Source organism: Aristolochia californica, unplaced genomic scaffold (genome assembly GCF_029961685.1).
Source record: "Aristolochia californica isolate CCGP_79_NKW_82.1479 unplaced genomic scaffold, dmAriCali1.0.hap1 SCAF_1, whole genome shotgun sequence".
NCBI lineage: Eukaryota > Viridiplantae > Streptophyta > Magnoliopsida > Piperales > Aristolochiaceae > Aristolochia > Aristolochia californica.
In genome coordinates, this window is record NW_027181770.1 from 53,530,178 (window position 1) to 53,542,811 (window position 12,634).

A 12,634-nucleotide genomic window follows, 5' to 3' on the forward strand; every position below is an offset into this window, starting at 1 on the left:
GGAATAGCCAGACTCTTCTTCCATAGTATCCCAAGCTGAGATCAAAACTTTCTTCTTCTTATTCTTTGGACCTTTGCTTGAGGATGGGGTTCTTCCTTTTAGGTTTAGGCATTTGTTTCTTATATGCCGTGGTTTACCACACTCAAAATAAACATCAGTTTTCTTAAAAGATTTTTCTATTTAGTTCTAAATTGGCTTTTTCTAGAACATTTATTCTTTCAGTACATATTTTATAGATGTCTAGTGATGAAGCTCCCTTCACTAGAGTCATTTTCAGCACTAGCTTTAGCCTTAAAATCAAGGGTTTTTCTTTTGGGTTGTTTTTCCTCTACTTCTTGAGGTTCCATCTCATATGCATGGAGAATCCCTAGAAGCTCTTCCCAGCTCATAGTTCTAAAGTTAGTATTCTCATAAATAGCAGTCTTCCTCATGTCTCATGATTTTGGAAGTGTCTTATGAATCTTGTGATTTTTCCTATATAGGGAGATCTCTTCTCCTAAAATGTTCAATTCATTTATAATATGAGTGAACCTAGAGTTCATCTCAGCTATTGATTCATCCGATTTCATCTTGAATTCATCGTATTGGGCAACCAACAACTAATCCTAGAGTCCTTGACTCTAGTGGTCCCTTCATGTGTGACTTCTAGTTTATCCCATATTTCCGTGGCAGTCTTAAATATGGAGACCCGATTAAAATTATTTGGTCCTAAGGCACACAACAATAAGTTGATGACCTTGGAGTTTGTTCTGAGTTACTCTTTGTCTGTCCTAGTCAACTCATTGAACCTCTTTGTGACAAGAATGTCATTCTCAAGTTTTTGAGCCATGAATGAGTCATTCTTTGTCACATATCAAATGTCCCAATCCAAGGATTTGAAGAAGATTTTCATTCTTACTTTCCGTTACCCATAGTTAACTCCGTTAAATAATGAGGGACAATTGGCGAACTGTCCTTTATGAAGGAGCAGCTTATCTTGATATGCCATTTTAATCAAATTTCAAAATCAAGTAAATTTTGGCACAAATTCTGTTTTGGCCAGCTCTGATACCAATTGTCAGCCCAAGTGACTTCTCAATACAAATAAGGAGACAAAATTCACATACCAAATTGAACACCTAAAATTTTGTTATGGATGTTCCCCCTATTGGTATTCACCTGCCAAGAACCTGTGCTTGAGAAATTCTACTAATAATTACTCTATTAGCTTGGAATTACAATAAAGAGATTTGGCTCTCCTTCAACCAAAATACAAGATTACAACTCAATCTCTCCAAGAGATTAGCTAGATTTTAGCTCTAGTAGACATTTACAACTAGATTTAACAAGGTTCTAGAAATTACAAAGAAAGGTAAAACTTACACCCTTTAAACCATGGAGAGATAGCTTTCTCCTTGAGAGTGTCAAACTTCCAACTTTTGATACTAATATGTATGCAAGGAGTTGGAAATGAGAAAGGAATGGAAGAGATTTACAAAATAAGGCTCTCTCTTTCTCAAAATAAAACATAGGAAGGAATTTCAAGAGAATACTAATGAATTGCAATAGGTATACGAAATAAAGCTCATTAACTTCTCAATGGGAGGTTGGGTGGGGTATTTGTAAGTTTCCTTATAAGTTTCCCAAGCCAAACTAGACATTTTTGCCTATTTATAAAAGGTTGACTTCACATTGATTGATCAGTGTAAAGTGATTGATTGATCAATCATGTGTAACGACTATATTTCTATCAGAAAATGACTTATTGATCAATGGTATGATCAATCAATATCTTCTCATTGGGTCTAACATTTTAAGTTGACCAATCATTGCACATGGTATGATCGATCAATCATAATTTTCATTGGCAATGCATAACAATTATGATCGATCAATGACTTTGCCATGATCGATCATGCTTTATATCCCTGATTAGCAAAGATTTGTATGATCAATTAGCCACACAGGTTGATCATTCAATCAACATGAATTTGTGTTTCCTGGACAATATTGATTGATCAGACCACTTGAGTTGATTGATCATGCTTTATAACACAATTTAGACATGTTCTGGATGATTAATCGATCACGTTTTATATTTTTAGCCTGTGCACTTTTGGTTGATCGATCAATGTCGGATGTTGATCGATCAATCCAGTGCCAATTCACTATGTAAAATTTTACAGTATGAAATTTTGTGATCCTAAGTGATTTTAACATGGGTGAAATGTCTGTATGCTTTGATAAAAACATGTTTTAATGCAAATGTGTCCTCAAGCTCCAAATTTATATTGTACCTCAAGTTTTGGAAGAATTGGGCTACTCTCTTACATATTTGAGTTTTGACATTTTCCAATACTTTCTAAACTCTAGTCTTCAATTTTTTGCTTCTTTCTGAGGGTGCTTCTTTGATAACACTTTGACATTTCATGGAGCTTAAGGTCTTTGAGAAGCTTACGTTGGTTCATTGCTTAAACCTTTGTGCTATGTATTTCTTGAAGTAAATACATCTAAAATGATTGAATTACAATTGTTAGCTTAATTAAGTTTTGTTTTAATTAAAATAAAAAAGAGAGTCAACTTTTGGTTAACATTGTTTTGGTTTTACAAGACAGATGGTAGCCACTAATGTTTCCCTCTATGTCTCTCGAACTGCAATATCAATAGAATACGATTGGGTGAACTTCCATGTTTTTATAAGGACTCCGAATCTAGCAAAATAATTGTTCAAATTATAACCCTATCTAGTATTATACATCATTTGCAAAACTGTCAACATAAGAGTACAATGTTGAACAAGTGTCCCAAACTACTTTAGCTTTTTCAAAGTGGACAACATTGTTTATTACACTCTTTTCCATACTAGTAATCAACCAACTAATGATGAGAGTATATTCTTTAAAGCCATTTTTTATACATAATATCTTCCTCATCAACAAGAGGAGGTGGCTTAGCCAGATGATCCGATAAATCCCTACTAATGAGGAACCTTTTAATAGATTGAAACCGGCTCCAGTAATTTGACAAACCCTTCAATGGTATGTAGTAATCTTGAGCAAATCATTTTTCCCAATTAAATTTGAGAAATTCTCTTCAGCCATGAGTCCTTCTATAATATACTGAAGCTAATCGCAAACTTATAAATCTTGAGTAAATATAACTCAAGGTACACAAGTATTTCAACAAAATTATTTAAAATTCAGAACCTTGTTGAGTATAAGAGTTTGAAACTACCTTGAATAACCAGAAGCGGCAAGCAAGCAATAAGATAGGCAATCAAATCGACCAATAAAGCAAAATGCAAGATAGGCCCTCGAATCGCAATAAGATAACCAGAGAAAACCACTCACCAAAGGCCACGAGCTTCACAGAGTTTCAATCCAACTATTCTCTTACATCCTTTTCCATCAAAGTTTGGCTCGAAAAATCAGGAAGGATGCTCGGCTAGAGTCCTTCTCCTACAATGACTTTCGCTTCAACCCAGAATGTTGTTCCCGGTCTGAATCCTTCTCCAACAAGGACTCAAGACTTCCAAGGAAGTTGAACATAGGTGGCTGCTCCTCGTTTGGAATCCTTCACTAACAAAGACTCAACTTCAAAGATGTCAAACAAAGACTGCTATTGATTGGTCGGAATCCTTTACCAAGAAGTACTTGGTTTCCAAAAAACAGGAAACACCACTGCTGCTCTCGGTGCACCAAGTTTCGATCAACATGAGGAGAAATTATGCTTTCCTTCCTTCTAGGTCCCAGCCTAGCAAAACATCAAGAAGAAGGTTTCCAAATTTCCTTGTAATTTCTTCTTTCCACTGAAATATTACCTTACAAATAGTAGGTAAAACTGTAGTCTTTCTATCATTTGTTTTTTTGCTTGTTCATTCAACTTGTAGGAAAAAAATTGCCAGCACCATCGAGGTGTGTTGGTCTTCAACCAAGGCTGGCGTCAGACTTCTTTCTTTACCAACCTGGAAGCATTCAGAAAAGAAACAAACTCACTGATATTGTTTCTAACGTGAAGGCCAAAGGCCAATAACCAAACATGGCCAATAATAATAATCAATTCTCATTTCTTTTCTAGGGGTTCCAAACATACCCTTAAAGAACCAGTAAATGTGAGAGGGAAGTGAGAAGGGAAGAAGAAAAAGAGAGAGGGAAGAAGAAAAAGAGAGAGTTGAAAGAGGGTAGGAGAGGGTTCGAAGTGAAGAGAGAGGAGAGGAGGTCGAGTGTGAAAGTGGCAGCAGATTGCACTACCATCTTTTCAAACTAAAAATTTGAAAACAGGAAGGTTACTTATGTGACGTCTAAGTGACGAATCAATCTTCTGGGATTGCTAAGTTGACTTTGAGAGTTCATTTGCCCATATTACCAAATGACTACAAAACAAAGAGAAGCAGTAGCAGATATTGGCCATTTCTTGTTTGTTCACATTATTGAGGAATTGATGAAAGGGGTCGAATGATGATGGCAAAGGCTAAGTACATTGCAAGGTGCAAATATTCAAGCTTATGGATTTCATACTAAGCAAGATCCAAACGCATTTTCTTTTCACCCACCAACAGCAAAGTTGTAATTATAGCAGCCTCTCTCTTTCTCTGTAATAATTAATATATACTTCGTTGCTTTTATCTTCTTCTTCTTCTTCTTCTCCTCTCTGACTCTCCGCCTCTCCTTTTGGGAGGAGAGGATGGGAGCCATGAAGAACACCATACGCTGCTGCATCTCCTGCATACTCCCATGTGGAGCTCTGGATGTGATCCGAATCGTACATTCCAATGGGCGAGTTGAGGAATTCAGCAAGACGATCCGCGCCGGCGAAGTGATGAAGGCTCATCCTCAGCACGTTCTTCGCAACTCATCCTTGTCTGCTTCGGAAGGAGTGGTTCCTAGATTCGTGATACTTCCGCCCGACGCGGAGCTCCAACGGGGAAAGATCTATTTTCTTATGCCGGTCTCTTCTCCACCCGAAAAGGCCCGCGGGTCGCCTTCCCGGAAGAGAAAGAAGAAAAGGGTGGACGAGACTAACACCGGGAGCTCCAATGAGATGACAAAGCTTCTTGTTTCCGATCACTACTTATCGGAGATCCTGTCGGAGAAGATATCGACTCAGAGAGATCGAAGAAGAGGCAGGATAGGCGTATGGAGGCCACAGTTGGAGAGCATCTCAGAGGCTTCCAACGACACCTACAATCCAATTGCTTCCTGATTCTTTTCTGACCTTCATTTACTTCATAGATCGATCATCATCTTCATCTCCAATGTACATATATATGGGAAGCCTCTAGTGTATCTTTGTTTTTTTTGAATTTTCTGGGTAATTCTTAATAAGATCTTCTCTTTGGTGTCGTGCCGGAGATAGATCGAATTCCAGATCATTCTGGAGCACAATTAGCGGTTCTAGGTGAAGAAATTGTTTCAGTGGGGAAGGCGACTGTTATTATCGGTGCCCATCACTCACAGTCAAAGTAGGTGAACACCAAATAAAAAATCAAATTATCGTTCCAGACTCATGTGCCTTTCATCATTTCTTCGGTACATGACACCAACAAAGACGGAATAACAACGTCATCATACAATCAAGAACATCGCTTTTCCTGGCCCGGCCATATAGATTCAAAGCCCTTCTACCTTCGTTTGAGATGATTTTACAATTCATTCTCCTTCACTTTGTTATTGATGAGAGAGGAGCTTGTTCGTTGAAATGGTTTCTGCTTTCCCTTTTGATCATTGCAGTTACAAGCTTGTTAAACAAATGAAAAAAAGAAAAGAAAAAAGGGTAGGGTTGATCAGTATTTTAATGGATATCCAGAATAATAAGTGATCACTTGGAGAAGAGGAGCCTCTTCGTTTCTGTGGTTCGGAAGTTGATAAAAAGAGAGCTTCAATAATTCAAGACCACCTTTCACTTTCCTTCGCTGTCTGCAACTTTTCGTTTTATTTGTAGATAAGCATATGTTTTCTGATCGGCCTTTTTATTTAACTCTTCCTTACGTGACAAGAAGAAAGAAATTGGATTCTTTTTATAAAAAGAAGTCAAGTAGAGTTTTTAAAATATTTTCAAAAAATATCGATCAACATGAGCAAATAGTTCTAAGATTACTGGATTCAAGGTGTGACATCATGGTCAAACACTACAAAAAAAGGTTTTTTTTTTTTGTGGTAAAATGGTCGAATTTTCTGCCTTTTTGTGTGGAATTGCATTTCACTAGCAAATATTGAAAATGTTTTTCGCTGAAAATAAATCTTATTAAGAACAAGTGTATTTTATGACGGAATTTGATTTTTTCAGATAATTATTTTCTTTTTGAACCCCAAAAAAATTCTTTTTTGGTGGAATGTTTTTTGTCGGTAATTATTATTCTGTTAATCCCCGAGATTCTCCTTTTTTGTGTGATTTATTTTCCTCTGTAAAGTAGTTATTTCTGCATATTTTTCCGGTAAAGTTTTATCGGTTACATTTATTTTTCATAAAAAAAATAATTTTTAATATTTTTTTATGGGAAATATTGAAACTTGATTTTATAATAGTTATTTGTGAAAACATAAAAATATGTATATATAGTAATAATAATTATAATTTAATTAAAATATAAATATATAACCTAATTTAGTTAATGGTATATTTACTATTTGAACCGAAAAGGGGTAGGCATCTTTTAATATTAAGCATTTTTTAAATAAAATTATTTTAAATAATTAAATAAAATTTAAATAGTTTTATAAACTTTGTGTCTATTTTATATATCTCTAGACAAGTTCTATTCATATTTTTAATTTTATTAATTTTTAAATATGCTAAAATTATGTCATTTTAAAATAATTTTTCATAGGAGGAGGTCTTACAAAAGAGTCTTAGTTAAAGGTTGTAGAATTTTTGGAAACGAGAAAAATTTCATTGTCTTGTTGTAATTTGAGTACAATGAGTATCTATTTGTATAGGATAAACAAGTAGAACCCAATTATAATTAAACTAACCTTGTCCAAGTTATACCCAAAGTTATACACTAAAAGACAAGTTCTAAAAAAATTGAACAACTAAACATAAATAGAAAACTAACATGCGTAAAACACCTCCTCCTATGAGACTTATGTGAAACTTCCTCCCATGAGACTTCTTATTGTGAGAGTCATATAAGACTCTTCCATATATGCTCTTCAACACTCCTTCTCAAACTGGAGTTTACAACTATAACTTGCAATGAAAAGGATTATCCGTCTTCAATTTTCTTTTGCTGGAAAAATTCTTCATAGATGCAAAAACTTCTTCTTTTTTTTCTCCATTTTTCTTGAATATTTTGGTCACAAAAAAATTACCACGACATGTGGAACAAAATAATTCTTTCTTGTACTTCTTATTCTACTTTCCCCCCTCAAGTTGGGGATAAAACAAAGATAGTGATCCAGCTTGGATGAAACACAATATGGCAGAAGAAAATCACTTCTAGTTATATGAAAAAGTTCCATACACTAGTCAAATAATCACAGTTTAAAACGCACTTCACTCAGTTTTTAAGGCGGAAAAACTACCCAACTTTAGGCCTTAACAAAAAGACTACTCACTTTTTAAGGTCAGTTCAAACACAAATCATCACTTGGGTGAAGAAAAAAAAAGACTTGATATACTTTTAGGTAGTGGGTCTAAGCATTGCTCTGAAATGATAAAAACACAAGATGAAAAATTGAAGAAATAATAGAGGAAAACAACTTTAACTAGAAGGAAGTGACTATGCAACACTCATACTTCCAAAGTGACAATTTTTTTTGTTTTTTTTTTTGAAAACTAGGGGAGACTACAATGGTAGAACTTAATTAACTTGACCAAGTATAAATTTTTTGGTGTGACCACAATTTTTCAGAGTTAACTATGTAGGAGATACACAACCAAGTAACAAAAACAAACCTTGAAAATAACATTGAAGCAAGATACTACATACCTTGAATGAGCACATCATGGAGCGATTAAGTCTGACCAACACTCTCTGATTAGAAGAGAAATTTGTCTAAAAAATCGAACTTTTGGAGAAAAGGAAACTCAATTCATGTCAATGCATGGAGAAAAAATAGGAAAAAAATGAGAGATTTTTAGCAAAACTAACCTTTGGCATTTCTTATATCGATATCTAAAAACATATAGCTCAGAAACACAAATAGTTTATTGAAAAAAAAACTAGACTCGAATATCTTTAAACGGATACCTAATTTGACATAGAAAGATTCGTTCTTGAATCTTTTATGACCTTTAAATTTGCTTCATTCTGTAGCTTGACCCTTACCGACTCCAATGCAAATATCTTCTTAAATATATATCAGATTGACATGAAATTTTCTCTTCAATAAATTTCATCCAAGTATTAACTTTTTTTTAGGGAAAAAACCTGATAGATTTTGGACTCTATAACCTAGCCAAACTGAGTACTATTTTATTTTTTGGCTAGCATGATCATTGACTCTTCCGAGATTGATATCTCCGTCCAAGAAACTTAGATTGAGAGTTGGTTGGATAAGTAAGAAAATAGAATTAAAAATATTTATTTTGGTATATAATTCTCCATATAACACCTCCTTATTGATAGAATAAAATGCCTTGAAATTTGAAGATTTCTACTGCTACTCAAACATCTCTTGAAGTCTGACCTTTGCTGTTTCAAATATTGATTTCTCTTTGTAAAAAACTTTGATTTCCAAAATTAATTTTGCATGGGAAATTAGACTAAGATCTTTTTGTTAATATATATTTTGAAATATTAAAAGTTCAGTACAAAGGTACGAATTCCAAGAAAACAACAAGTATTGGGAAGGAAAAGAAAGAAAAAAGATAGAACATGAACTTAAACTAATAGAGATGATAGATAAAAAAATGATCACATTATCTCTGTGGGTTTACCAAGTCAACTCACAAAACCCGCGTTATGATACTATGTTGAATTTCTGGAAAAGAGAAAAATTTCATTGACTTGTAGTAATTTGAGTATAAGGAGTTTCTATTTATAATAATGGAAACAAATAGAATCTAATTACAATTAAACGACCCTTGTCCCAGTTAAATACTAAAAGATAGTCAATAACTGAACATAAATAGAAGAGTACCAATTGTTTCAGGACTCATATTTTAGTATTGAGCTTTGGGTGTAACTGGGATAAGGGTAGTTTAATTATAATTGAATTTAACTTGTTTTCTCTATTATAAATAGAGCTTCATTGTACTCAAATTACAATGAAAATTTTCTCTTTGCTAACATCTCAACAAAGTAAAACCAAAACATGCCCGCCACCAACTCAATGTGGCAATGCCAAAGAGGCTGATGCTAATAAAGAGGCACGAACTGCACCAACCCTACCAGTTGGAAAGCATGACAAGTGCAGAAGGTTTTCAAAGATGGATCCATTTGTAAGTGGAAGATGTGTTTGATAAGCTCACATAGTAGACACGTGAGGTGATATTTGATACTTGGCACAGCATAGTAGGACAGAAGGTGAACATTTGGGCCGAGGTTGTGATGTTGTTTGATGTTGGGGGCATGCTCAGGGCCTTCTCGTGCTGCTCAGATAGGTATGGATCAGCAACAACTTCTCATGCAAACTTCAATCCCTACAGCCACGTCAAACAGGTATCCACTACACATGGCTGGTGTAAATAGGTGTAAATAGTCTTCCCAGCTACTTCGACCAATTCTTCTTTCCTACCAGAGAAAAATCCAGAATTGAGAAGCTTTTCATAACAAGTTGCTGATAGTTGGGTGGGTGTTGCTGCATGCATTGATGGAGATCTGGTAGAAGTGAAGGTTTAACGAGTGCTGCTGTTGGGAATTCAAGCAGCAGCTGCTCATCAACTCCTTATTATAACATGTCAGAAACATCTGAGATTTAGATTCAGACGCCAAGAGTGGGCTGAGAGCAGTTGATTTCCTTCGGTGGCGGAGGCTTGAAATCTTGTCTCGCCGATGGAACCCTGAATTTCCCGTCTCGGCAAGCTTCATCATCCTATAACTCCATAGCATTCTGAATCGCTGTCACATTCTGACCAAGCGGCTTCTAGCAGGACTTGGCAGCGTTCTACTGCTTCTCCATCCCAATGAAATTGAGCTCAACCATTGTAGTTCTTGACATGTTTCCTTCCCCCGTCTTCTTCTTATTCCTTGACAGTGTTTCGTCTCAGGAAGAGATTTCTTATAGACTGAGAAGAGGAAGGTAATTCTGCTATGCTGAGGCCTGTTGAAGAGATCAAGCAAGAAGACCGAACTTGAACGAACAAAACAGTGATAGCAGAAACAACAATAAACATCAGAGGATCACATCTAGTTTTAAACGAGCAACAGCAGACGCATAGTTAAATTAGAAACCTAGAATCCTACTGGAATTCCATATCTCAATTCAGTAGGAGCAGGAAACTTGCACTTGTCCTACTCAAAGTAGGAGAACTCATCGAGCTCATTAAATGAATCCCATGTGGCAACGATCAAGAGATGTGAGGATTGATCTAATTCAACACTCCTTCTAGAGTAGATATAGTTCAACTTCAACTTGTTGAATTTCTGGAAAAGAGAAAAAAATTCACTAACTTGATGTAATTTGAGTACATGAACCTCTAATAGAGGAAACAAGTAGAATCTAATTACAATTAAACTATCATTGTCCCAATTACATCCAAAATCTAATACTTATAAGTCCTAACATAATTGAATAATTGAATAACTGAATATAAATAAAAACTTAACTAAAACACTTTTTAACTGAAACTGTTATGTGAGCCCTCATTCCATAATAATTCTAACACTGTAAGATTTCTTGTTGTGAGAATATGTGAGACTCTTCCATACCTGCTCTTCAACACTCCCTCTTAAACTGGAGTTTAATAGGGAATTAAAGGAGGAGAAGATAACCAATGCGAATTGGTACTTCTAATATCAATATCTCCACAAACGGTTTATTTCTCAAGAAACTAAACTCAAAGATCCTTAGTTTTATATCTAATTTGACATAAAAATATTCGTTCTTGAATCTTTTATGACCTCTTGATTCTCTTCATTATGTCATTTGCTGATTCCAATGCGAATATCTCCTTAAATATAAATTAGGTTGACATGAAATTTTCTCATTCTGAAACTAGACTTCGATACCTTGCGTCTAAGTATAATTTTTATTCCAAAAATATAATTATTTTGAGGAAAAAGAATCTAATAGATTTCGGATTTTATAATCTGACCAAACTGAGTATTCTTTATTTTTTGGCTAGCATGACCATTGACCTTGCGAGATTAATATTTTCCTCTAGAAAACTTAGATTGAGAAATGGTTTGATAAGTTATAAAATAGATTTACAGATCTTTCTTTTGACATATAATTCTTTATATAAAGTTTCATTCTTGATGGCATAAAATGTCTCAAGTCTTTGCTGCTTCAAATATTAATATCTCTTTATAGAAACTCTGATTTCCAAAATTATTTTTGCATTGGAAAGTAGACTCGAAGATATTTTCATAAATATATAATTTATAATATGAAAAACTAAATATAGAGGTGCGAAGGGCAAGAAAATAATGGGTACTAGGACATGACAGAAAGAGAAAAGATAGAATACGAACCTAAACTACTTGCGATGATAGATCAGAATAGGATCACATTATCTCTATGGGTTGATCAAAGTAACTCATAGAACCCGCTCTGATACCATGTTGAATTTCTAGAAAAGAGAAAAACTTTACTAACTTAAAATAATTTGAGTATATGAGCATCTATTTATAATAGAGGAAACATGTAGAATCCAATTACAACTAAACTACCTTTGTCCCAATGACACCCAAAGTCTAATATTTAAAGATAAGTTTTAGTGTAATTGAACAATTGAACATAAATAGAAGACTAACATAACTAAAACACCTTTTAATTGAAACTCTTATGTGAGATCTTCTTCCATAATAATTCTAGCTCTGTAAGACTTCTTGTTGTGAGAGTCATATGAGACTCTTCCATACCTGCTATTCAAAGCAACTCTTAAACAAAATGCAAGCTTGTACTTCCTAAAAAAGCCTGGAACTTTTGTTCGTCGTCAATTTCAAGCTTCTTTTGGCAACCGCTCATCGGATTAGTGATGTTGAACTTCATGGTTGATGTCTGAGATCGATCTTCACTCGAATGAGCTCTGCCTACCCTTTTGTCTCTCGAGTTTAGAACCTGAGCTATTGCAAGAGGAAGTCATCAAAGAGGTCAACGATTTGGACTAGGAGCACATGGGGCAAGATTGAGCAGCTTTTGGAATCCTTGCTTTTGGAATCCTTGATTCCGCCACTTCTATGATTTGTTGGCTTGACTTTTGGCATCAACAAAGGTTGATTAGAGAGGAGAAGACGCTGGTAGGAATCAAGACTTTGGGGTGATCGGTGGATTGCAATAACGTCTACAAAAACGTTAATTTATCGAATCTGGTTTGATACCATGGTTATCTAGTGGGGCCTACCTCGTCGCTCTCCGCGTTGTCGTCCTCACCGGAACCCTCTTTTCCGTTCAACAAGTCCCTGTCCTCACGCACCGATTTATCAACAACCCGTCTGTTCCGTTCCCATCGACCGAAGAAATAATTTCCGTCAACGGGAGTCCGTCTCTATTCACTCGCCCGCTACCTCTTCACCTCTCGCTTCGCCCCCACCCAACCCGGCGGCGAA

At 35.2% G+C, this 12,634-nt stretch overlaps 1 protein-coding gene across 1 annotated transcript; it reads left to right on the forward strand.

Moving 5' to 3' along the window:
- Positions 1 to 4,643: 4,643 nt before the first annotated feature.
- Positions 4,644 to 5,475, forward strand: LOC137960340 (uncharacterized). Its single transcript, XM_068807939.1, has one exon. The coding sequence runs from the start codon at positions 4,663 to 4,665 to the stop codon at positions 5,179 to 5,181; it is 519 nt and encodes a 172-aa protein (XP_068664040.1). The 5' UTR covers positions 4,644 to 4,662; the 3' UTR covers positions 5,182 to 5,475.
- Positions 5,476 to 12,634: the final 7,159 nt, after the last annotated feature.